Source organism: Hypanus sabinus, chromosome 3 (assembly GCF_030144855.1).
Source record: "Hypanus sabinus isolate sHypSab1 chromosome 3, sHypSab1.hap1, whole genome shotgun sequence".
In the NCBI taxonomy this organism is placed as follows: Eukaryota; Metazoa; Chordata; class Chondrichthyes; order Myliobatiformes; family Dasyatidae; genus Hypanus; species Hypanus sabinus.
Window position 1 is genome coordinate 168,559,337 of NC_082708.1, and position 27,635 is coordinate 168,586,971.

General features: G+C 42.9%; 2 protein-coding genes across 3 annotated transcripts in view; one reads left to right on the plus strand and one right to left on the minus strand.

The window, feature by feature from the left end:
* st3gal5 (ST3 beta-galactoside alpha-2,3-sialyltransferase 5) overlaps positions 1–27,635 on the minus strand; it is an 86,344-nt gene that overhangs the window by 13,239 nt on the left and 45,470 nt on the right. For both annotated transcript variants that reach the window (XM_059965620.1, XM_059965621.1), the window contains exon 5: positions 8,176–8,362. In XM_059965620.1, coding sequence (XP_059821603.1) covers positions 8,176–8,362 — 187 coding nt within the window. The remainder of the gene's footprint in view (positions 1–8,175; positions 8,363–27,635) is intronic.
* On the plus strand, positions 364–26,971 carry LOC132391883 (uncharacterized). Its single transcript, XM_059965623.1, has 2 exons — positions 364–474; positions 17,745–26,971. Exon 2 carries the CDS (start codon positions 24,371–24,373, stop codon positions 25,403–25,405), a length of 1,035 nt encoding a protein of 344 aa, XP_059821606.1. The 5' UTR covers positions 364–474; positions 17,745–24,370; the 3' UTR covers positions 25,406–26,971.

Below are 27,635 nucleotides of genomic sequence, written 5' to 3' on the forward strand. Positions count from 1 at the left end.
CAAAGTTTGAATAAACTAGTCTCAAAACGGCTTACCGACTGTGTGTCGTCTCTAGCTCTGTATGTAGTACATCACTACAATTATTCAAACTACATTTACACCAGCCTTGGAATAGTTAGCGACAATCAGTTACTGAAATAACCACCTTCAGAATGGCCGTAACAGCTGCAGGCATTAACACAGCAGAGAACTGCATACAAAGTCGATACAGAGCAGAAAGGTTTACTCCTCCTAGTGGCCAATTTAGAAATGCAGCATTTTTAACGAGGGAAAAACTGAAGACATGAGAAGTAAACTTTACAGAGAGAAGGGCTGCCGAAGTCAAAAATAGTAATGGATTGAAAGAATTGACCTCTGGAAAGTCATCTCATAGGTGATGTGGAAATTCTGACCAAACTTGAATCACAAAAGATTGTTCAACAGTTGCGGCAGGGCTTGAAAGCTATCACCTCTCAAGTGAAACCAAAGCTCAAGGTAAATTTATTGTCAAAGTACATACATGTCACTATATACAACTGAGGTTCATTTTCTTGCAGGGAATCACAGTAAATATAAAACAATAGAATGAGTAAAAGATGAGACCCAACAGACCGGCAAGAACGAGTGTGTAAAGAAAAACTGGGCAAATAAGCAATAAGTATTAAGAACATGAGATGAAGAGTCCTATAGGTCGTGGGAACAGTTCAGTGATGGGGAGAGTGAAGTTAACCCCTGTTTCAAGAGCTTGATAGCTGAGGAGCAATAACTTTTCCTGAACCTGGTGGCATGCGTACTGAGGTTCCCGTACCATCTTCCTGATGGCAGCAGTGAGAAGAGACCAAGGCCTGGATGGCAGCGGCTCTTGATGATGATGGTGGATACTGCTTTCTTACAACAGCGCTCCATTTAGATGAGCTCAGTGGTGGCATAGTGACATAGGTGACTCCCAGATAACCTCAATGCATTTTATGTTTATTTTGACTCTTAAAACACAGAGGCACCTTCTTGAATCCCCACAGCCCCCTGATAATAACCTTGTTATTTCACTCATGCTAACATGGGAGCATCCATTGGCAAGGTGAACTCACCAAAAGCATCTGGCTCAGATGGGATACCTGGCCGGGTACTGAAGACCGGTGATATTCAACTGGCTGGGGTGTTCCCTGATGGTTTTTACCTCTCACTTCAACAGTCTGAGGTACCCACAGGCTACAAAACCTGCCCCAATGACCATCATCCAGTAGCACTTACTGCCACTGTGATGAAGTGCTATGAGAGGTTCCTACCCAAGGTGCGACTTGGATCACTCCAATCTGCCTCCTGTCACAAAAGGTTAACAGCAGATATGATTTAATTGACTTTTTAATTCAACTCTTGAACACCTAGACAGTAAAGATGCATACATCAGGATGCTCTTTGAGTACAGCTCGACATTCAATACTATCATCCTCTCAAAAATAATCAATAAGCTCCAAGACCTAGGCCTCAGTATCTCCTTGTGCAACTGGATCTTCACTTGCAGACCCCAGTCAATTCAGCATGGCAACGACATCTCCTTCACAGTCACCATCAGTACAAGACTGTGCTTAGCCCCCAGTTCTACTTGCTTTATTCTCATGTCTATGAGGCTTAAGAACAGCTTCAGTGTTGTTGGCTGAATCAAAGGTGGTGATGAATCAGCATTTCGGAGGGAGACTGAAAATCCAGCCACAACAACCAGTCGCTCAATGTCAGGAAAATCAAGGAGCAGATTACTGACTACCAGAGCAGGAAAGCAGATGTCCATGTGTCAGTCTTCATTGGGGATCAAGGTGGAGAGAGTCAGTAACTTTAAATCCCTCGCCATTACCTATGATACATTTACTTAGAGAAAGAAAACAAAACTTTACCATAAACTAACAAGGTAGCACTAGGTTACATATACATAAAAGGAAGAGAGTGGCAAAAGAAAATGCTGACTCTTTAAAAGCTCATACTGAGAGTATTAATACAAAATAAGGAAATAGAAGAGACCTTAATATGGTTCAGTCTTCACAAAGGGCTACAGAAAAATGAGAAAGTTCAACTCTTACTCTCAGTAGAGAACAGCTAGCAGGCAAACTAGCGAGACCAAAGATGTCTGCTTGTGATGGTCTACATTCCATAAAGTGGCTGCAGAAACATTGCTGCAAGGTTCTGTGTTGTATTACAGCCAAAGTATAGGTCCTTTGACTTGTGCTGTATTGACCTTTTAATCTACTCCAAGATCAATCTAACCCTTTCTTCCCGCATAGCTCTCCATTTTTCTTCCATCCATGTGCATTAAGAGTCTCTTAAGTCTCCACAATGTATCTGCCTCTATTACTACCACTAGCCGAGTACATCATGCACTTACCACTAAAATAAAACCTTCCTCTGCCATCCCTCCAATCACCATAAATTATCCCCACTCACATTACCAATTAATCAGAAAATGAACCTCAGGGTAGCATACAGTGCCTATGAAAAGTATTCACTCCCCCACCCCACCCAGAAGTTTTCATGTTTTATTGCTTTACAATGTTGAATCACAATGGATTTAATTCGGCTTTTTTTGACACTGGTCAACACATTCTTTTCTGTCAAAGTGAAAACAGATCTCTACAAAGTAATCCAGATTAATTATAAATATAAATCAAAATAATTAGTGTAAATATTAACCTCCTTTAACATGACACACCAAATCATCACCGGTGCAGCCAAATGGTTTTAGAAGTCACATAATTTGATAAGTGGAGATCTGGTTTTGGAGACTGTGCAGTCAAGTTGTTTCAATTGATTGAAGCAAAATTACATCAGTATCTGGAAGGTCCAACTGTTGGTGAGTCAGTATCCTGGCAAAAATACATCATAAAGACAGAAGAACACTCCAAGCAACTCCAAAAAGGTTATTGAAAAGCACAAGTCAGGAGATGAATACAAGAAAACAAGTCACTGAATATCCCTTGCAGTATAGTTAAGTCAATCATCAAGAAATGGAAAGAATATGGTACAGCTGTGAATCTGCCTAGAGAAGCCTGTCCTCAAAAACTGAGTGACCGTGCAAGAAGAGGACTAAGTGAGGGAGGCTGTAAAGAGACCGATGACAACTCTGGAGGAGTTACAAGCTTCAGTGCCTGAGAAGGGAGAGACTGCACATACAACAAGTGTTGCCCGGGTGCTTCACCAGTCACAGCTTTATAGGAGAGTGGCAAAGAGACGGCCACTGTTGAAAAAAAATCACATGAAATCTCAGTTAGAGTTTGCCAGAAAGCATGTGGGAGGACTCTGAAGTCAGCTGGAAGGTGGTTCTATAGTCTGATGAAATCAAAATTGAGCTTTTTGGCCATCTGACTAAACGCTATGCTTGGCATAAGCCAAACTCTGCACATCAAAAACACATTATCCCTACAGTGGAGCATGGTGGTGACTGCATCATGTTGTGAGAATGCTTCACTGCAGCAAGCCCTGGAAGGCTTGTGAAGGGGTAAAACAGATGCAGCAAAATATGGAGAAATCTTGAAGGAAAACCTGATGTACTCTGCAAGAGAACAGTGCCCAGAGAAGACTTGTTTTCCAACAAGACAATGACTCCAAGCATAAAGCCAAAAATACACAGGGATGGCTTAAAAACAACAGTTAATGGCCTGGAGTGGACAAGTCAAAGTCCAGTCCTCAACCCAATTGAGAATTTGTGGCTGGACTTGGAAGGAACTGCTCACTCACGATCCCCATGCATTCTGATGGAACTTGAGCAGTTTTGTAAAGAATAGGGAAACATTGCAGTGTCCAAATGTGCAAACCTGATAGAGACCTATCCACACAGACACAATTGCTGCTAAAGGTGCACCTACTAAATACTAGCTTGAAGGTGGTGAGTAATTATGCATTCAATTATTTTGTGTTTAATAATTGTAATAAACTTAGACCATTTGTAGAAACATTCTCACTTTGACAAGAAAGAGTGTTTTCTGTTGATCGGAATCAAAAAAGTCAAATTAAATCCACTGTGATTCAATCTTGTAAAACAATAAAACATGAAAGCTTCCAAGGGGGTGAATATTTTTTTCATAGGTACTTTAATCATAAATTTATTTTGAATATTTCCACTCTGAGAAACGGTCACTGCCTGTCCACTCATCAATGCTTCTTAGCATATTATACACTTCTATCAAGTCACCTCTTCATCCTCCTCCACTCCAAAGAGATGCCGTTGCTCGCTCTTCCTGTCCTTGTACAACACACTCATGAACTTCAAAATCTAAGGAATGTTCAGAAAGGTTTCAGCAGATTGGAAACCAGCAAATTCATCATTTTGCAAACTAGCAAGGAGAAAGATGGGAATTCTACACCTATTAGGTGAGCATTGGCTGTCAGGAATTTAAATGCTCAATTATTAAAGGTGAAACAACCAAGCATTTAGAAAACCATAGGTCAATTAGGGACAGCCCAACTAGGTTTCATGATAGTGAAAGAGCATTGTTATTTTATGATCTAATTATCAGACTGGATGAAATAATGCCAATGGACATAACACATTTATATTTCTAAACAGCATTCAATAAAGTGTCATAACAAGGTAAAATCATGGACTTAAATGCAAGACTTAATAAGTCAATTGGTTAACAAGTAGTAAGGATAAACCAAGCATTTACAACTTAGCAAGCCAAATAGATGATTTAATCTTCAAAATAAATTATTTCACATTTGTCCATCTATCATTTCTCTGCTCATGTTTCCAAGTGATTTATATCCTGCTGTATCTATTAACAAACTTCTTCTGTATCCACAGCTCCATCAATTTTTCAGTCTTACAGCTTATCTACTTTTTGTTCAAGTCCCCCTCATGTCACAAACAGAAGTCTCAGTACTGCTCCCTGAGGAATACCTCTAGTCACAGACTTCCAATAAGGATAACTGCCCTCCACCACTACCATCTGTCAAGCCAGTTTTGAATTCAATCTACAAACAAGGAAATCTGCAAATGCTGGAAATTCAAACAACACACACAAAATGATGGCGGAACTCAGCAGGCCAGGCAGCATCTATAGGGAGAAGCACTGTCGACGTTTCGGGCCGAGACCCTTCGTTGAGACAGTGCTTCTCCCTACAGATGCTGCTTGGCCTGCTGTGTTCCACCAGCATTTTGTGTGTATTGTTTGAATTCAATCTCCCTGTATCACTTCTTTCTGAACAATAAATTTTTAATGGTATGTTAATGATATCTTGGCAGTAGCCATGTTCATATACCAAAATAGTCTTACCAACCAGTCAAGGTAATGTCAGGGCTCCAGCACAAACTTCTCAATCAACAGGAACGAATGAAATGAATTAAATCATTCTTGCAAATCATAAAACAGACACAGCAACCAGTCATGATGTGCCTTCTGAAAACAAAATACCACCTAGGAAAGGAAATCCCCTTAGTAATTTTTCCACAGTGCTGAAGTCCCTTACTCATGGTAAAATATCCTGTTAACAGAATCGGGTAAATTTTTGCACCCTAAATCACTGTTCCTGACCGAATATTTTGTTGCATATGCTTTCAGCTGGAACAAAGGCTTCATTAGCTGTTACTTCTTCATACAGAAGTTAACCCATTCTTGACTTTTTTGTGCAAGGGACAGGGGTTTGTGGGGGGCGGGGTGGTTGATGGTCTTGTTAAGATTTTGTTCACATTTTTGTGCAGTGGGCATTTGGGCGTTGATTACCGTGTTACCTTTCTTTTTTGTGTGGTGGGTGGGTTTGATGTTTCTCTCAGAATGACTTCCATGGCTTTCTTTGTTTCGAGGCTACCTAGAGAAGCAATTCTCAGAGTTGTATTCAGCATAAGGCTCCAAGGGTAGTCGTAGCCAAAGTGTGGTAGTGGGGACAAGCTCCCACTGCTAAACAAATGCTCTTCATGGCGTGCGTCTCAAATACTCTCTGACAACCAAGTCCAACTCCTGGCCTTCACATGTGGTATAGTTCTTAAGCCCGGCGGAGCTGTTCTCACTGACAGAAAGGGCAAAGTCAGACCACTGGCACCTTAAAACCAGTTGCTCCGGGCAGATGGGGTTCATTAACCACCGATGGTAGCTCATCTAGGAGAGGGAAAACTCCGATTTCAAACCTCCACTGCCTTGCGGCTATACCCACTCACAGGAAAGGCTTTGGCAGTAAACCCCGAGGAAAAAAAAATAAATCCGGAGTCGGAGTCGCGAAGGTGGCTGACTGCTGTACCCAGTGCGGCACGGCAACTCCTGCGATGCTGCTGGCACCAAACGGTATCGACTCCCGTCATCGGCATGGAGGGGGTGGGGGGTCCCACTGCATGGGCAACAGACAGATCTCCATCTGATCTCTGCCTGGGCTTGCGCCCTGGAGAGGCCACTCCCAGTGACGCAATACCCATGGTCGACCACACACATTCTGCATACATACTTTGATAATAAATGAACTTTTGAATTCTCTACTCTTATTACCCTTCAAAGATTTATGGAAGAATGAAAAGTTTGCCTGAGATATTTCAATGACTTGCATCACATTGAAGCTGCACACCACTCCATATTGGTGGAACAATTGCTCTTTCTATTCAAATACACGTTAGGATTCTGTTATCTAGTGCCTTTGGAAAGTCTCAAAATTGTAAATATTTTTTCATTCAGGTAAATGTTGCACCTACGCCAAACAAGATCTCTGCCATCTCCACATACAGCTGTCAACAGTACAACTGATTTTCTGAGATGACTGAGTGATATACAGACCCTCTAGTAGTCAGCTTCAGTGCTGCTGTAAACATCTACACGTGCTGATTTTCTTGCCATAGAAGAGTATAGCACAGTGTTATACCGAGCTAATTACATTAGTAACTAAATGTCCATCTAAACTAATCCCTTCAGCCTAGCCAATGTTCACATCTTTCCATTTCCTGCACATTCTTGTGCCTAACAGCACTTCAATGTTTCTATATTTTGTCTCCACCACCACAGGCACAGAATTCCAGGCACCACCACTCTCCACACAAAAATAAACTTGCCCTATACATCTCCTTTGAACCTACACCCCTCACCTTAAATGCATGACCTCTGGTGTTAGACATTTTAACAATGGGAAAAGGATACTGGCTGTCTAACTATCCTTCTCAATCTTATTAACCTTATCTCTCTTCAGCCTCCACCACCCCAGTGGAAAGAACTCTAGTTTGGCATTGGTTGCAACTTGGGGTCCACAGACCCCTTGCTTAATGGGATAAAAAAGCTTGGGAATCCGTGGTCTAACCTCTCAAAGTTCTAAGTTCATTTATTATTGACCTTGAGATTCATCTTTTTGTAGGCAACAACAAAACAAAGAAACACGATAGAACCCAAACGAAGATGGTCAAACAGTCAATTTGTGAAAAAAGTACAAATTGTGCAAACAGTAAATAAGTAAACAACACAGGAAACATTAAGCACCCAGCACCTGAAAGTGAGTTCACAGCCAGAGCCGGCTCAGCTAAGACTAGCACTGACGGCTACAGAGACAGCTCAATGCTGAAGTGCCTTGATCAAATCATGCAAGTAGCAAAACAAAAACACATGGAACATGAACTGCAGAGTGCCCAAAAGTGAGTCCACAACTGCAGAGATAAGTGAAGCCTGTCTGGGAGCCCAGTGGCTGCAGAGCAACTGCTGCTCCCAAACCTGGCAGTGTGGGACCCAATACTCCTGCACCTCCCACCCGACTGCAGTAGTAAGAGAAGGAGGGCCTTGTAGCACATGACCTCAAACCCAAACAAGCATCATCTACGCCCCCTCCTAAGCCCTTGACATCATTCTATAATGGAGTGACTAAAACTGAATACAATACTACAGGTGCGGGTTAACGAGACTTTTATAAAACTGCAATACAACTTCCTGACTTGTGAACCCAGTTCCTTTGAGGCACAGGTTGATAGTGATAAAGAAGGCAGAAGAAAATCTTGCCCTTTTTTTTAGATAAGGCATTTAGGACTAATAAAGGCAGCAGAACATAGGTCTTCCTTATCACCTTGTCAACCTGTGCAGCCACTTTCAGGGAGCATTGAACTTAGAACTCCAAAGGTCTTGCCAGTACAGTTCCTTACAAAACACCGCCATGTCAGCCTTCAGCCAAAAATAAGTCTCAGCCACCACTACCCACGACATAAAAGAAAAAGCACGCAAGTTTGAAATGTTGACATTTTATTGATTCACTTACCACTTGTTCTTTTTTGATCATAGCTTTCAGCCAGCTGAAATCTACTCCCTTATACATTACAGCAACAAACAGCATATACAGATCATACTCCAAAGGAGATTTTGGTGCTCCCTCTGGGTAGCTCATTCGGATAGTTGTCTTATTACCAACATCATGGGCAAATCCTTGGATTGGTGCATTGTTCAGCCTATAGGAAAGAATATTAACTTATTATTAAGTAAATAAGCCTATAAAAATAACTTGTATATCAAGTTAAATTCATCTTTGAGGTTCTAACTCGAGCTTCATGGTGAAAATCACATGAGGATAGCATTTTTTTCCCAAACATTTCAGTTTTAATACCTTTTTGGAGACAGATCTAATCTAAGAATTACACATGATCAAGAACTAATCAATTCCATCAGTTGTCAAAGTGCCCCAAATATAACTTGACATTTAAACATCCTTATTTGTATCATATACATTCAAGTCAAAAACACTTCAAACACATGAACATCACTGAGATAAACATCTTGCCCAATAATGGAAGGAAATCCTAAAATCCCCATTAATGCTCGGATAACGACAGCTATCTTTGCTACTTTTTGAGTCCACCACCATCAGTATACCAAAAGGGCAGAGATGACTATTAATAAAAAAAAATCTCAACTGTGGCTGCAAGAACAGGTCAGAGATAAAGTTTCCCCACAGAGGAAGACTCACTTCCTGACACCCTAAGACTTTCCACCATCTAGGAAACAAGCCAGGAATGTGATGAAATATTCTCCATGTGCCTCAATGTAGAGCTCTCAAGAACGTCAACACCATGCAAAATAATGCAGCCCATTGGCTTGGCACCTCATCATCCTCCTACAACCTTCATTTCTGCCACCACCTATACACAGCTGCAGTAAACATGGTCTACAAAATGTGCCACAGTTGCTCACCTTGTCTACCTACGACATCTTGCAAACTCAATCTCTATCATCAAGGACAAGGACAGCAGGCATGAAAGCATTTTCACCTGCATGTGGTTTCCTCATACCACCTTTTCTTGAAAATATATAGCCAGTCCTTGACAAATCTAAATGCAAGAACTCCCTGCCCCACATCAGTTTAGGACTATCTTTAAAAAGACTGCAATGCAAGGCAACTCACTGTTTCAACTTCAACATTCTCCACTGAAAGGCACACTAATGTCAAGGGTAGTTAGAGTCTCTCCACTGTTAATAGCCATTTTGTATTAATTCACACTTCTCAGCCTACCTTTGTAGATTATCCAGCTCTTGCTGCTGGTTAACTTGGCCTGTCTTATTTCCTTTCAAGTTAGAAACACAGAAGATAGGTGCAGGAATAGGCCATTCAGCCCTTCAAGCCTGCACCACCATTCAGTACGATCATGGCTGATCATCCAACTCAGAACCCTGTACCTACTTTCTCTCCATATCCCCTGATCCCTTTAGCTGCAAGGGCCATATCTAACTTCCTCTTAAATATAGCCAATGAACCGGCCTCAACTGTTTCCTGTGGCAGAGAATTCCACAGATTCACCACTCTCTGTGTGAAGAAGTTTTTCCTCATCTCAGTCCAAAAAGGCTTCCCCTTTATCCTTAAAATGTGACCCCCCCCCCCCCCCCCCCGGTTCTGGACTTCCCCAAAATCGGAAACAATCTTCCTGCATCTAGCCTGTCCAATCCCTTTAGAATTTTATACGTTTCAATAAGATCCCCCCTCAATCTTCTAAATTCCAGTGAGTATAAGCCTAGTCGATCCAGTCTTTCTTCATATGAAAGTCCTGCCATCCAGGAATCAATCTGGTGAACCTTCTCTGTACTCCCTCTGTGGCAAGAATGTCTTTCCTCAGATTAGGGGACCAAAACTGCACACAATACTCTAGGTGCGGTCTCACCAAGGCCTTGTACAACTGCAGTAGAACCTCCCTGCTCCTGTACTCAAATCCTTTTGCTATGAATGCCAACATACCATTTGCCTTTTTCACCGCCTGCTGTACCTGCATGCCCACCTTCAATGACTGGTGTACAATGACACCCAGGTCTCTTTGCACCTCCCCTTTTCCTAATCGGTCACCGTTCAGATAATAATCTGTTTTCCTGTTCTTGCAACCAAAGTGGATAACCTCACATTTATCCACATTAAATTGCATCTGCCATGAATTTGCCCACTCACCTAACCTATCCAAGTCACCCTGCATCCTCTTAGCATCCTCCTCACAGCTAACACCGCCGCCTAGCTGTGCCGCCTAGCTGCGTGTCATCTGCAAACTTTGAGTTGCTGCATTTAATTCCCTCGTCTAAATCATTAATATATATATATTGTAAACAACTGGGGTCCCAGCACTGAGCCTTGCGGTACCCCACTAGTCACTGCCTACCATTCTGAAAAGGTCCCATTTACTCCCACTCTTTGCTTCCTGTCTGCCAACCAATTCTCTATCCACTTCAATACCATATCCCCAATACCATGTACTTTAAGTCTGCACACTAATCTCCTGTGTGGGACCTTGTCAAAAGCCTTTTGAAAATCTAAATATACCACATCCACTGGCTCTCCCCTTAAGATTCGTGAGACATGATTTTCTTTTCACAAATCCATGCTGACTTTGTCCGATGATTCCACCTCTTTCCAAATGTGCTGTTATCACATCTTTGATAACCGACTCTAGCATTTTCCCCACCACCTGTGTCAGACTAACCGATCTATAATTCCCCGGTTTTTCTCTCCCTCCTTTTTTAAAAAGTGGGGTTACATTAGCCACCCTCCAATCCTCAGGAACTAATCCAGAATCCAAGGAGTTTTGAAAAATTATCACTAATGCATCCACTATTTCTTGGGCTACTTTCTTAAGCACTCTGGGATGCAGACCATCTGGCCCTGGGGATTTATCTGCCTTTCATCCCTTCAATTTACCTAACACCACTTCCCTACTAACATGTATTTCCCTTAGTTCCTCCATCTCACTAGACCCTCGATCCCATACTATTTCCAGAAGATTATTTATGTCCTCCTTAGTGAAGACAGAACCAAAGTAGTTATTCAATTGGTCTGCCATGTCCTTGTTCCCTATGATCAATTCACCTGTCTCTGACTGGTGATCTACATTTGTCTTGACCAATCTTTTTCTTTTCACATATCTATAAAAGCTTTTACAGTCAGTTTTTATGTTCCCTATCAGCTTTCTCTCATAATCTTTTTTCCCTTTCCTAATTAAGCCTCCTCTGCTGGTCTCTGAATTTCTCCCAGTCCTCCTGCTTTTTTTTTTGCTAATTTATATGTTTCTTCTTTGGACTTGATTCTATCCCTAATTTCCCTTGTCAGCCACGGGTGCACTAGCTTCCCTGGTTTATTCTTTTGGCAAACTGGGATGAACAATTGTTGTAGTTCATCCATGCGATCTTTAAATGCTTGCCATTGCATATCCACTGTCAACCCTTTAAGTATCATTTGCCAGTCTATCTTAGCTAATTCACGTCTCATACCTTCAAAGTTACCCTTCTTTAAGTTCAGAACCTTTGTTTCTGAATTAACTATGTCACTCTCCATCTTAATGAAGAATTCCACCATATTATGGTCACTCTTACCCAAGGGGCCTCACACAACAAGATTGCTAACTAACCCTTCCTCATTGCTCAATACCAAATCTAGAATGGCCTGCTCTCTCGTTGGTTCCTCGACATGTTGGTTCAGAAAACCATCCCACATACATTCCAAGAAATCCTCTTCCTCAGCACCCTTACCAATTTAGTTCACCCGATCTATCTGTAGATTGAAGTCACCCATTATAACTACTGTTCCTTTATTGCACGCATTTCTAATTTCTTGTTTATTGCCATCCCCAACCTCACTACTACTGTTAAGTGGCCTGTACACAACTCCCACCAGCGTTTTCTGCCCCATAGTGTTATGCAGCTCTACCCATATCGATTCCACATCTTCCAGGCTAATGTCCTTCCTTTCTATTGTGTTAATCTCCTCTCTAACCAGCAATGCTACCCCACCTCCTTTTCTTTCCTGTCTATCCCTCCTGAATATTGAATATCCCTGGATGCTGAGCTCCCATCCTTGATCACCCTGGAGCCATGTCTCGGTGATCCCAACTATATCATATTCATTAATAACTATCTGCACATTCAATTCATCCACCTTGTTACGAATGCTCCTCGCATTAACATACAAAGCCTTCAGTCTTGTTTTTACTACACTCTTAGCCCTTATACAATTATGTTGAAAAGTGGCCCTTTTTGCTTTTTGCCCTGGATTTGCCTGCCTCTTTTACTTTTCACCTTACTACTTTTTGCTTCTACCCTCATTTTACACCCCTGTGTCTCTGCACTTGTTCTCATCCCCCTGCCACATTAGTTTAAATCCTCCTGAACAGCAGTAGCAAATGCTCCCCCTAGGACATTGGTTCCAGTCCAGCCCAGGTGAAGACTGTCCTGTTTATACCGGTCCCACCCACCCCCCCCCCCCCCCAGAACTGGTTCCAATGCCCCAGAAATTTGAATCCAAACCCCTTGCACCAAGCCATGTATTCATCTGAAATATCCTCCTATTTCTACTCTGACTAGCACGTGGCACTGGTAGTAATCCAGAGATTATTACCTTTGTGGTCCTACTTTTTAGTTTATCTCCTAACTCCCTAAATTCACCTTGTAGGACCTCATCCCGTTTTTTACCTATATCGTTGGTACCTATGTGCACCACGACCACCGGCTGTTCACCCTCCCATTCCAGAATGTCCTGCAGCTGCTCAGAGACATCCTTGACCCTTGCACCGAGGAGGCAACATACCATCTTGAAGTCTCGTTTGCGACCGCAGAAACGCCTATCTATTCCCCTTACAATCAAATCCCCTATCACTATAGCTCTCCCATTCCTTTTCCTTCCCTCTTGTGCCACAGAGCCACCCATGGTGTCATGAACTTGGCTTTCTCCTGATGAGATGTCTCCCCCAGCAGCATCCAAAACAGTATATCTGTTTAGGAGGGAGATGACCTCGGGGAACTCCTGCACTACCTGCCTTCTGCTACACTGTCTAGTGGCCACCCCTTCCCCTTTCTGCCTGTGTAGCCTTTACCTGCGGTGTGGCCAACTCACTGAACGTGCTATTCACGACTTTCTCAGCATCGCGGATGCTCCAGTATGAATCCAATCGCAGCTCCAGATATGATAGGTGTGGAATTAAACTTCAATAGCAAGATCCCTGTTCTAACCTTACAATGGAAGGAAAGCTAAAAGTAACTGATGATTCGTCAACCTTGGCTTCTGTCCTCATAAGTTTACAACTGCATTTGGTGTACTTAATCTCTAATAATCATATTGTGCCGTTGTGTAAGGTGTAATTCCAAACATTGGGTTGTTTTCCCTTGATGCCCTAGGGTCTTAAATGCTTCTACTCTGCCATATTTAGTCAAGTTGTGCTTTGACAGTATCTCCCTTTAGGAATTCAGAATCAGGTTTAATATCACCAGCATATGTTGCAAAATTTGTTAACTTAGCAGCAGCAGTAAAATGCAATACATGATAAATAAATAAAAGTACATACGCATATGTAAAGCTCTGGTTAAGATTTTTATGCTATGCTCTAGGTATTTCATTTTAGCTGTTTGGTAAAAGCATGGTGTTCTGCTTTTAGGATGTTTTGATTCTGGCTGAAAGATAAGGGGCTATGATGTTCAATTTTAGCTGACACAACATTCCTATCAGGATGGCAGGGTTGGGAGGAGGTTTGAGAGGGCAGGGCGGAAAGAGACGTGACAGACTGTGTGGTTCACAGGATTTTTTTGGGAAGGGAAGATGGGTCAGAATGCCATGGGAAGAAGCGTCCCTATCACATAAGTGCTTTGTGTAGATAAATGGCTCTAAAGAGGAAGAGCCTGATAATTGCAGATGGATTTTGATCCAAGTTTGAAATGTGTGCTTCCACACAGTTCATGGATCCAGCATTTGAGTAAAAAGGACAACTTCAAAATGAGCTCCAACTTTTTGTGCACATTTGGACCAGGTCCTTTGATTTTTTTTTTATTTTCTTTTCCTACTAACTAGTCCATAAAGCTGAAATTTGTAAATATACTTTCTTTAAAATTTTATGCGGCGTATGATCTGTTATTTCATGCTGACCAACGGTTGTGTAAGAGCAGCATGAGCTCAAATAGAGGTTCCTTAGATTGGAACATCACGATGTTCCTGTTTGGCTGAAGCCTAATCATATTAATCCTTGACATATATTGTTTATAAAAGGTAGCCTTCTCACTGTGGAGTCCCATAGCTGTTAGCAGAACCAGCTAATGGACTAGGTTTATATAATGGAACAGTGAGGGGGCTGAACGTATTTAATTGTTAAATTAAAAATAGTGCAAAAAAATACAGGGAGACAGTGAGGTAATGTTCATGGGTTCAATGTCCACTTAGAAATCAGATGGCAAAGGGGAAAAAAAGACATCCTGAATCACTGACTGTGAGCCTTTTGGCTTCTGTACCTCCTTCCTGATGGCAACAATGAGAACAGGGCATTCCTGGGTGAAGAGAGAACTCATTCATTGACGTTTGGACTGTGCTTTGCTTTAAGTTGATGTTCTTGGTAAAACCAACAGCACCAGTGAGCAAGAGCCTCTTGCTAGCAACATTGACAACATCTGCCAACATTTTGCTGAAGTATTTTATTTAAAAATAGCAAATGCTGGAAATCTGAAAATACCAGAAGCACCCAGCAGTTTAAGCATTAATTATGGAAACAGGGTTATCATTTCAGATCAGTGTTCCCAGCACTGTTTTCAGAGCACTATTGATGTCTGGGCCCTTGTCAGTTGAATAGTAATTATCCTGTTAGATTTGTTCTGGTCTTTGTAGACAGGGCATGTCTAGGCAATCCACTACATTGCTGGTATTTGCCTGTGTGTGTGTGTACTACATTGGAGCATCTTCCCCCGAGTCGCGACCAGCTTGGAAGGCAAAAAGTTCATTCTACAATCAGGATATTGTCAAGTCCTAGAGACTGCCATATCCAGTACTCTCACTCATTTCTTGACAGCACAAAAAATCAAATCAAAATTATTTTTCCATAATTTTCTCTACACTATCATTGATTCTTTAAAGCCTTGATTCTCAGATCATCAAACCATTGTTTAATTTCATCTTCTACAATGAAGTCAGATGCATGATTTTTAATGTAATGCGCAAAACACTAGAGGAACTCGAGGCCAGACAGCACCTACGGAAATGAACAAACAGTTAATGTTTCAGGCCAAGACTATTCCCCAGGACTGATTTCTTAAATGCCTCAGAGTTTTTCAATTCCCCTCTCAACTACAGAACCCTGCTTTTATTTTCTTTTTTATAGAGTGACATCACATATTGCAATTTTTCTATTTTTTTGCTAGCTTGTTCTCAGATTTATAATTAGGAAGTATAAAATGAATTTGGCATCTTTGCTCTTTAAATTCTGAATGTTCAGAATTCCTATGTCTTCTCAAGTATAGATGACTTCTTTTTATGTTAGTTTATCATTAACCTAATGTCATACTATTTGCTTGACAATCTTATCTTAATAGACTTTTATGCACTGGAAAAAATGCTTCAACTAATAACAACATTCAACTTTAAATATGCATCCATTGTTTTTCTACTGTCAAATGTTTAATTATTATTTTCTACCTTCCTTAACATCATCTCTTGTATTACCTGGTTTCTAAATGAGCTGTATTATGCCTGAACTCGACAAAAAAATTCAGCTTCTCCAGAGGATTCCTTTCCCTGACATTACCAATTCAACTGCCTCATTTTACAGGCAGTTTAAACAGCCCATTCTCCAGTTTCCTAGAAGCTTGTCCCAATTCATTCTCTTCAGCTTCCTTCAAACCGATGGTGGCAATTTTCTTAGTTATGTTATTCAACTATTATTACATTAAACTCAGTTTCTTCCTTCCATTCTCAGCTTGTATCTCAAACTGCTACTTTGTTCGAGAGCAGGGCTCCCAATCTTTTGGCCTTGGATTCTTGCCATTATCCAAGGGGTCCTTGGGCCCCAGTTTGGGAACCCCTGACACTATAGCAATAACCTTTTCCTATGTGGATAAGAACTATCAACACTTTTTTTTAAATGAAAAAAAAAGGAACTATCTACAATCCTAGCTATCCACTTTGTTAGGGCATTGAGCTTTTGTGGAGTTTTTATTCTAGTGGAATAATTCCCATTTTCCACAGTTCTTCATGAACTTTCAATCCTTCTCCATATATTCAGATACCATAAGATGTAGATGTAGAATCAGGCCATTTTGGCCCATCAACATCTGCTCCACCATTCCATCACGGCTGATTTACTATCCTTCCCAACCCCATTATTCTGCCTTTTCTCCGTAAACTTTAATGCCCTGACTAATCAAGAACCTAACAAACTCCACTTTAAATATCCTAAATGAATCTGTCTCCACAGCCATCCATGGCAAAGCATTCATCGCCCTCACTAAAGAAATTCCTTTTCTGTCTAAATGTTCCTCTGTTCTGAGGATGTGCCCTGTAGTACATGACTGACCCACTCGAGGAAGCATACTCTCCACATCCACTCTATCAAAGCCTTTCAATATTTGACAGGTTTCAATGGGATTCCACCCCCCCCTCCCCCAAGTTCTTCTAAACTCCAGTGAGTACACACCCAAAGCCATCAAATGCTCCTTGTATGTTAACCCTTCCATTCCCAGAACCATTCTCGTGAACCTCCACTGGACCCTCTGCAATGCCAGTATGTCTTAGATAAGGAGCCCAGATCTGCTCACAATACTTCACATGTGGTCTGACCAATGCCTTATACAGTCTCAGCATTACCTCCCTTACTCTTATATTCTAGTCTTCTCAAAAGAAATGCCAACATTGCATTTGCCTTCCTTCCCACTGCAACCTGCAAGCTGACCTGGAGGGAATCCTGCACAAGGACTACCAAGACCCTTTCCACTTCTGGATTTTTTTTGAATTGTCTCCTCATTTAGAAAATAGTCTATGACTTTATTTCTTCTACCAATGAGCATGACCATGCACTTCCTTGAACTATATTACATCTGCCACTTCCTTGCCCATTCTCCCAATGACTCCTTGCTTTCTCAACCCATCTGAAAACTTGGCCGCAATCACATCAATTCCATCGTCCAAATCATTGACGATGTAAAAAAGAAGCAATCCCAATAACTACTCTAGGAACGCCACTAGTTACTGACAGCCAAACAAAAAAGGCCCCCTTTATTCCCACTCATTGCCTCCTGCCAGTCAACTAGTCTTCCAGCCATGCCAGTATCATCCTGTAACACCAAGACCTCTTATCATAAGCAGCCTCATGTGTAGCATCTTATCAAAAGCCTTCTGAAAATCCAGGTACACAACATGCACCAATTCTCCTTTGTCGATCCAACCTGTTATTTTCTCAAAGAATTCCAACAGATTTGTCAGCTCTGCATCTCAGCCTAAAAGAGATTCAAATATTCAATCGCGATCCTTTGCAGTATCATTCATTTAGGAGCGTTTTCAAGAATAGCATCGAAGACAAGAGGAATAATTATGGTGACTGTCTCTATTTTCTTGAACAGTTTGCTGGATGTTACCCTCAAGAGCTTGTCAGAAGTTACCAGCGGGCCAGCCCAGAGCAAAGATATCAAAGCCCAAGCTTTACTATAGGAATACTTTGGTGGTGATGAGCACAAAATTGCCATGACCTATATGGAAAAGGCTCTTTCTTGGCTACATATCAAATCAAAAGACAGGAAAACTCTTTACTCTTTTCCTTAGAGGCTGGTGCGATGCCATGGAAGACATGCAGGATGTGTGCAAGTTGGACATGTCTGCTAATATGACGGTTGTCATGAGTAAATTGCCTGACAAATTTTGGGAAAAATGGAGATCAGTGTTCTATAAACTGCAAGAAAAAAAAGGGGCACAGCTGTAAGGTTACCTACACTGACATTGTTGATCTTATTGAAAGGCAAGTAAAGATCGCCACACATTGTGTTTGAGGAAAAAAAATCAATGCCCCATCAATGACAGTAAGTAAATATGTGAACAAAATTGAATCACAAATTCATCCTCAAGCTGAAGGAAGCAGCATTGCCATTGCTGTGGAAAGTGAAGCTAAAACTGAGCCCGGAACTAATAAAAAGGCAGCAGATTTGAAACAAGCCATGACCAAAACAAACACAGATGCAAATACTGCCCTGGTATCTAATGGTCTTATGGGACTCGTGATCATGATTGTAAGCTTCCTGTAATTCCAGTTCAGGTCAAGCTTAAGAAGAGCAACAAGACAGTAGTTAGTTACGCTTTACAGCAGTTCTGCATTGTGAACCACATGAACAAGCTCAACATGACAGGATAAGGAACATGCATTCCCTCATGCACGATGGGTCATGAGGAAGTTTCTTTTCCCAGATTGGAAGTGGCTGGCTTAGATAGCATGAACTACTGTGAACTGCCTAGCATCTATACACAGGAACATATGCCTGTCCACAAAGGGAACATTCCTTGTCAGAGAGATCTTCGGAAATGGTCTCATCTGAAGCATATTCATTTGCCAGAAATTGAGCTGTTGATAGGGGTGAATATACCCAAGGCCTTGGAGCCATTGCAAGTGATTCACAGTGTTAATGATGGACAGTATGCAATGAGAACAGTGCTGGGTTGGACTGTCAATGGTCCATTGAATGGAGACAGTGGTGGTGGAGAAGACTAGGCTCAGCCAGAGCGAACAATTAATGGGACTTCAGTTTTGCACTTGAATGAGCTTTTGGCAACAATTCAAAAACATTTTCATGAATGCAGTCAAAAAGGCATTTGTGTAAATATAGAAACATAGACAGCCTGCAGCACAATACAGGCCCTTTGGCCCAAAATTGTACCAAAAATGTCCCTACCTTAGAAATTACTAGGCTTACCCATAGCTTTCTATTTTTCTAAGCTCCATGTACACCATCCAAGTCTCAATAATGGCCACCAAATCACAGCTCCAAGTACTGATCCACGCTCTAAACCAGGCATGGGCAAACTATGGCCCGCGGGCCATATGCGGCCCGTTAAGCTTTTTAATCCGGCCCGCAGAACTTGATGAAATTATATTAATAAACCTTGTTAACGTTTTTTCCCCGCAATTCTGGCGTTTTCCCAATGGATGACGCACTCTATATACATTGACCTTTGTTGAGGTGCAGCGTATTACTCCACATTTGCGCTTTACTCTTGTTCGGCTCGACCTATTTGTGTGAACAGGCGTTCAGCGTCATGAACATCAACAAAGCCAGCCACAGATCCAAGTTAACTGACCAACACCTCAGATCCATCCTGAGAATCGCCACAACAAAACTAAATCCAGACTTTGATGCGCTGGCTAAAAAGGGAGACCAACAACACTGTACCCACTGAAATTAAAAATAAGTTTCTTCGTTGTGTTATGTAAAAAATGCATTTGAAAATATTTTTTTCAATAAGCCTTACATGTTACATGTCATTTCTGTTAAGTGATGGACATGAGTAGTGCGCAGGTGCACGTACGTTCTCAAAATAAAAAATGCGCTCCAGATCAAATAACGCGCTCCGCATACTGGCGCGCTCTCACTGTTCTGTCTTTGTGCTGGTCGTTGTTGAGTTTTGGCACAGGGGACAATTGAATAAGAAGGAGCAGGACAAGTAGACCTGCATCTCCTACCATTTTTGAAATAAAGACAGTCAGGAGGAGAGTGATGATGATAATATCTTGAAGGATAACAGAATTTTCAGTGCTTTAAAATAATAACTGTAACTATTAAAAAAAAGCTGTATTTTATTCATTTAATTTTCAGTGTTTTAAAAGTCATTTCAATAAGTAGCTAAATACCATGGGACTTCAAAGACAGATATTTTGTTGTAATGCATTTGTTCATTTTCAATTGAAATTAAAGCACATGTTTTCTACATATCCCATGATATTTTATTTTCTCTTATGAGGTGTATTACCAAAACACTCCGTCCATCTGCTCCTGGTCTGGCCCCCCCTGTCAAATTTTAGAACCCTTTGTGGCCCACAAGTCAAAAAGTTTGCCCACCCCTGCTCTAAACTCATCCGCTTTGTTCACAATACTCCTTGCATTAAAACAGACGCATCTCAATTTGTCCATCTGAGAGCATCCCTTCTCTATCACCTACCTATCCTCCTTCACACACTGTCTCCAAGCTTTCTCTATTTGTGAGCCAACCGCCCCTTCCTCAGTCTCTTCAGTTTGGTTCCCACCCCCCAACAATTCTTGTTTAAACTCTCCCCAGTAGCCTTAGCAAATCTCCCCACCAGGATATTGATCCCCCTGGGATTCAAGTGCAACCCGTCCTTTTTGTACAGGTCACACCTGCCCCAAAAGAGGTCCCAATGATCCAGCAATCTGAATCCCTACCGCCTGCTCCAATCCCTCAGCCACGCATTTATCCTCCACCTCATCTTATTCTCACTGTCGCCTGGCACAGGCAGTAATCCCGAGATTACTACTTTTACAGTCCTGCTTCTCAACTTCCTTCCAAACTCCCTGGAGTCTTTTTTCAGGACCTCTTTCATTTTCCTACCTATGTCATTGGTACCAATATGTACCACGACCTCTGGCTGTTCTCCCTCCCACTGTAGGATATCTTGGACACGACCTGAAACATCCCGGACCCTGGCACCGGGGAGGCAAACTACCATCTGAGTTTCTTTCCTGCGTCCACAGAGTCCCCTATCACTACTGCCTTCCTCTTCCTTTCCCTACCCTTCTGAGCCACAGGGCCGGACTCTGTGCCAGAGGCATGGCCACTGTTGCTTCCCCCAGGTAGGCTGTCTCCCCCAACAGTACTCAAGCAGGAGTACTTATTGTCAAGGGGTACAGCCACAGGGGTACTCTCTAGTACCTGACTCTTCCCTTCCCTCTCCAGAATGTTACCCACTTGTCTGTCTCCCGTGGCCCTGGTGTGACCACCTGCCTGTACCTCCTCTCTATCACCTCCTTGCTCTCCCTAAACAGACGAAGGTCATCGAGCTGCATCTCCAATTCCCAAACGCAGTCCCTTAGAAGCTGCAGCTTGACACACCAGGTGCAGATATGGTCGTCCAGGATGCTGGGAGACTCCAGGACCTCCCACATCTGACACCGAGCACAGAACACCGGCCTCACACGCATACTACCTCCTTTCCGCAATTAACACAGGTAGACCTACCTCGCCTCATTACCACTTAAGCCCATTGAACCAAAGCCCTCTCACTCTGCGACCTGCTGGATATGGTGGTCTTCTTTTAAACTTTTCCCGCTCTACTGGCTGACGTCACGCGCCTGCACAGTCTTGCCTCTCTTTTACCCCGAGTAGTAAAACTGCCTTCACTTCGGAAATCCTTAGCCATTCACCTGCAGCCTTCTTGCTCTGAATGTTGAGATTTCATGTCTCCTGTGTCATGGTAGCATGCAATTGTAATTATTCTAGTATAACAATTTGGGGCTGGAATGCAGGAGCCATGCATCTGTTCTCCATCTGCATTGTATTCTGTCTCACGTGTTTATTATGGTAGCTGGTCACGAATGGAGACATGGTAAAAGCAAAGAGAATAAGTTACATCTTCGTGCTTTGTTTAATGTAGTTTATAATTGCCAAGGACAAACAAATTTCAAATCCTTTGCTGATCACTCGATAACGCTTAGCTTACACTTGAGTGCACTCGAGTTTCATCACTTCAAGATTGCATGTCTGCTAATTAAAGATTGAATACATATCCTCAGCTTTTGGAGCAACCACTATTGTACTGAGGGTGTGTCATGCAAGTACAACAAATCCATGGGTCACTGGCAACACACAGGAGCAAGATATATCACCTAGTTGTGTGGTGTCACAGCAACAATCTTGCGCTCTGTGCAAAATATAAAAACATAGAAAACCTACAACACAATACAGGCCCTCTCGCCCAAAGTTGTGCCAAACATGTCCTTACCTTAGAAATTACTAGCCTTACCCATAGCCCTCTATTTTTCTAAGCTCCATGTACCTATCCAAAAGTCTCTTAAAAGACCTTATCATATCCCCCTCCACCACCATTGCCGGCAGCCCATTCCACGCAATCACCACTCTCTGCGTAAAATACTTACCCCTGACATCTCCTCTGTACTTACTCCCCAGCACCTTAAACCTGTATCCTCTTGTGGTGACCATTACAGCCCTGGGAAAAGCCTCTGACTATCCACAAGATCAATGCCTCTCATCATCTTATACACCTCTATCAGGTCACCTCTCATCCTCCATCGCACCAAGGAGAAAAGGCCAAGTTCACTCAACCTATTCTCTGAGGCATGCTCCCCAATGCAGGCAACATCCTTGTAAATCTCCTCTGCACCTTTTCTATGGGTTCCACATCCTTCCTGTAGTGAGGCGACCAGAACTGAACACAGTACTCCAAGTGGGGTCTGACCAGAGTCCTATATAGCCCCAACAAAATCAAAGTGATTGTGATTTCAAGTTCCCTGGCACCCATCGCCTTATTTTCACCATGGATGTCCAATCCTAATACCTCCATCCCCCACCAGGAAGGTCTCAAACTCTCCGTTTCTTTTTGGATTCCAGACCCAACCAGTTCCCCTCTACCACCACTCTCCTCCATCGAGCAGAATTGGTCCTTACTCTTAATAATTTCTCCTTCAGCTCCTCCCACTTCCTTCAAACTAAAGGTGTAGGCATGGGCACCCATATGGGTCCCAGCTACACCTGCCTTTTTGTTGGCTATACGGAACAGTCCATGTTCCAAGCTTATACTGCTTACCGTGCCCCACTTTTCCTTCGCCACATGGACGACTACATTGGCGCTGCTTCCTGCATGCATGCTGAGCTCATTGACTTCATTAACTTTGCCTCCAACTTCCACCCAGCCCTCAAATTTACCTGGTCCATTTCCGACACCTCCCTCCCCTTTCTTGATCTCTCTGTCTTTATCTCTGGAGACGGCTTATCTACTGATATCTATTATAAGCCCATGGATTCTCACAGATTCCAGGACTATCCCTCTTCCTACCCTGTTACTTGTAAAAAATGCCATCCCCCTCTCTCAACTCCTCTGTCTCCGCCACATCTGCTCTCAGAATGAAGCTTTTCACGCCAGGACAAAGGAGATTACTTCCTTTTTTAAAGAAAGGGGCTTCCCTTCCTCCACCATCAACGCTGCCCTCAAACGCATCTCTCCCATTCACGCACAGCTGCCCTCACCCCATCCTCCTGCCACCCCACTAGGGTTAGGCTTCCTCCTGTCCTCACCTACCACCCCACCAGTCTCCAGGTCCAACGTATAATTCTCCGTAACTTCCACTACCTCCAACGGGATCCCACTACCAAGCACATCTTTCCCTCCCCACTTCTTTCTGCTTTCCACAGGGATCGCTCCCTACTCGACTCCCTTGTCCAGTCGTCGTCCCCCATCCCTTCCCACTGATCTCCCTCCTGGCACTCATCATTGTAAGCAGAACAAGTGCTACACCTGCCCTTACACTTCCTCCCTCACCACCATTCAGGGCCCCAGACAGTCCTTCCAGATGAGGCGACACTTCACCTGTGAGTCGGCTGGCGTGGTATACTGCATCCGGTGCTCCCAGTGTGGCCTTTTATATATTGGTGAGACCTGACACAGACTGGGAGACCATTTCGCTGAACACCTACGCTCAGTCCGCCAGAGAAAGCAGGATCTCCCAGTGGCCACAAATTTTAATTCCACGTCCCATTCCCATACGTCTATCCACGGCCTCCTCTACTGTCAAAATGAAGCCACACTCAGGTTGGAGGAACAACACCTTATATTCCGTCTGGGTAGCCTTCAACCTGATGGCATGAACATTGACCTCTCTAACTTCCGTTAATTTTATTTATTATATATATTTTTTAAATTTTATTATTTTTTATTATTATTTTTTTCGTATAATTTACTTTTTCTCTTTCCCTCACAATCACTCCTTGCCTGTTCTCCATCTTCCTCTGGTGCTCCCCTCTCCCTTTCTTTCTTCCAAGGCCTTCTGTCCAATGATACTCCCCCTTCTCCAGCCTTGTATCCCTTTTGCCAATCAACTACAGCAGAATGTAGGGCTTTGGCTCAACGGGCTTAGGCAGTAATGGGAAGAGGCAAGAGCGAGACACCAACTCTTTTCTCCCCCTTGGCGAATCGGCCCAGACAGACGGAGGAACAGCAGGGCTCACACAGCTAATGGTACGAGCTAACGGTTTAAAAAGTTCGTATGCTTGGCGAGGTAAGTGGGTGAGTAGACCTATTTTTCCTTGTTACATTCCTGTAGAATTAGGTAGCATGTCTGCAGGGTTAGTGCTTTGTTTAGGGTGTCAAATGTGGGAATTCTGGGAGACGTCCAGCCTCGCTGATGGCCACATCTGCGCCAGGTGCACCGAGATGCAGCTCCTCAGAGACCGTGTTAGGGATCTGGAGCTGCAGCCTGATGACCTGCTGCTTATCAAGGAAAGTGAAGAGGTGATAGACAGGAGCTACAGGGAGGTAGTCATCCCTAGGCTACAGGGGTCAGAAAACTGGGTGACTGTCAGGAGAGGGAAGGGAAATGCCCGGATAGTGGAGAGCACTCCTGTGGCTGCCCCCCTCAGCAACAAGTACATGGTTTTGGATGCTACTGAGGGGGATGACCTGACAGAGGACGACCACGGTGACCGGGTCTCTGTCACTGAACCTGGCACTGTTGTGCAGGAGGGAAGGAGGGAGAAGAGGAATGCGGTAGTCATACGGGATTCCATAGTCAGGGGAACAGACAGGAGATTCTGTGAGCCTGATAGAGATACCTGCATGGTGTGTTGCCTCCCAGGTGCCAGGGTACAGGATGTCTCAGGTCAGGTCCGGAATATTCTGAAGGGAAAGGGCGAGCACCCAGCTGTCTTGGTACATGATGGCACCAATGACATAGATAGGAAAAGGAAGGAGGTCCTGAAGAGAGATTTCCGGGAGTTAGGAAGGAAGCTGAGAAGCAGGACCTCCAGAGTAGTAATCTCAGGATTGCTACCTGTGCCACGTGCTAGTGAGGGCAAGAATAGTAGGATCAGGCAGATGAATGCATGGCTGAGAGACTGGTGCAGGGGGCAGGGCTTCAGATTCTTGGATCATTGGGATCTCTTCTGGGGGAAGTATGACCTGCTCAAAAAGGATGGGTTACACCTGAACACGAAGGGGACCAATATCCTGGCAGGAAGGTTTAATAGAGCTGTTAGGGAGTGTTTAAACTAATTTGGCAGGGGGATGGGAACCAGAATGATAGGAGGGGGAAAACAGAAATAAATCTAAGATAGTGAGCAGTAAAGGAAGGACAGGCAGGTGATGGGACAAATTTGCAGCTATTGAGATGAGATGCAGTGCAATCAAAGCAAAAAGTACCAAATACTGGACTTAAGGTGTTATACTTAAATGCACGCAGCATAAGGAATAAGGTGGATGATCTTGTCGTACAACTACAGACTGGCAGGTATGATGTTGTGGCCATCAATGAGATGTGGCTAAAGGATGCATGTCTCTGGGAGCTGAACATCCAAGGATACACAGTGTATTAGAAGGATAGGCAGGTAGGCAGGTAGGCAGAGGGGGGTGGCGTGGCTTTATTGGTAAGAAATTATATTAAATCATTAAAAAGAGGTGACATAGGATCAGAAGGTCAGTCAAAGTCAAAATCCTGTCTCAAGCCTTTGTGGCTCATCAGACCGGTGCTTATGCCTGTTTCTGAGGCATGAAGTGACTGAGAATACGAGACTCCCCCTGGATAGGATGCCAGTCTATCGCAAGGTTGACCCCCAGCGTTTTTTTGCCGGGACCCATTTTTCAGCTGGGTGGACTGGAGCATTGTGTGGTTAAGTGCCTTGCTCAAGGACACACACGTTGCTTTGGCCGGGCTCAAACTCTAGAGGAATAGAATATAGGAGCAGGAATGTGATGTTGAGGCTCTATAAGACCCCAATTGGATTACTGTGTGCAGTTTTGGGCTCCTTATGTAAGAAAGGATGTGCTGACATTGGACAGGGTTCAGAGAAGATTCACTAGAAGGATTCCGGGAATGAGAGGGTTAACATACGTTTGACCGCTCTTGGACTGTACTCCTTGGAGTTTAGAAGAATGAGGGGGGACCTCATAGAAACATTTCAAATGTTGAAAGGCATGGACAGAGTGGATGTGGCAAAGTTGTTTCCCATAGTGGGGGAGTCTAGTACGAGAGGGCATGACTTTAGGACTGAAGGGCACCTATTCAGAACAGAAACGTGAAAAAAAATTTTTTTAGCCGGAGGGTGGTGAATCTGGAACTTGTTGCCACGGGCGGCAGTGGAGGCCAAGTCATTGGGTGTACTTAAGACAGAGATTGAGAGGTATCTGAGTAGCCAGGGCATCAAAGGTTATGGTGAGAAGGCGGGGGAATGGGACTAAATGGGAGAATGGATCAGCTCATGATAAAGTGGCGGAGCAGACTCGATGGGTCGATGGCCGACTTCTGCTCCTTTGTCTTATGGCCTAAAACCCTCTTTTTCTTTTATCCTGACTTTGTCTTCCCTTGTCAGCTATGGTTGCTCTATCCTCCCTTTAGAATACTACTTCATTTTGGGGATGTAGATCTCCCCACCTTTCAACCTTTTGCCAATTTGCACACGGCAAACTTAACAGCACAGATACTATTAAATGTTAACACTATTAGCTGTGTCTAAACTGCAAACAAAACTTGCATCAAACTTTTCCATGAAAAATCAATAAAATTTAAAAAACAGAAAATGCTGGACACAGATCTGGTTAAATTTGTGGTGAGAGAAACAAAGCATCACAAAAGTGATGAGGTGCAAGTCTGGCAGACGAGTAAAAAAGTCAACCAGTTTGTTGCCTTGGGTGAAATCCAATGGAGCAGCTGACAAAATTAAAACTCAACAGTTCAGTCTGATTAGATAAGATTGGAGGATTTCATGAGTAGAAACAGTGAAAGCCCTGAAGACCAAACAAGCATCAGAGAAGTGAGAGACCCCACACTGGAACCAAGGGGATTACATCAGGTTCAAGAGGAATGCCTGACCATTGTTCCCTTTCAGGGAGCTTCAGACAAACCTAATAGGTAGACACAGATACTTAATTTTGTATAAGTTGCGTGATTGCTTGTAACAGAACTAATAAAAGAAATTGTCAGAATAAAAGTAATTCACAAATTATCTTTGTGCCTAACCAATTATTGAGAATAAATATCTGCATCATTGTCTCAGATGGAAAACTCAGTGCTTAATTTCACCCAAAAAGAATTCCCCAACATTATCCATTTCCTGAAATGAAAATGTTTCTAGTTAGAATGAGCAGGCTGTGCAGGAATAGAGCAGAGCAGATTCCGTTATCTATCAAATTTCTCTGAATTACACTTCATTACACTGAGAGCTAGTACTTTTACATCTACAGAAGCACATTGAACGGAAAGCAAAGACATTTTTAAACTTTTAAGTAA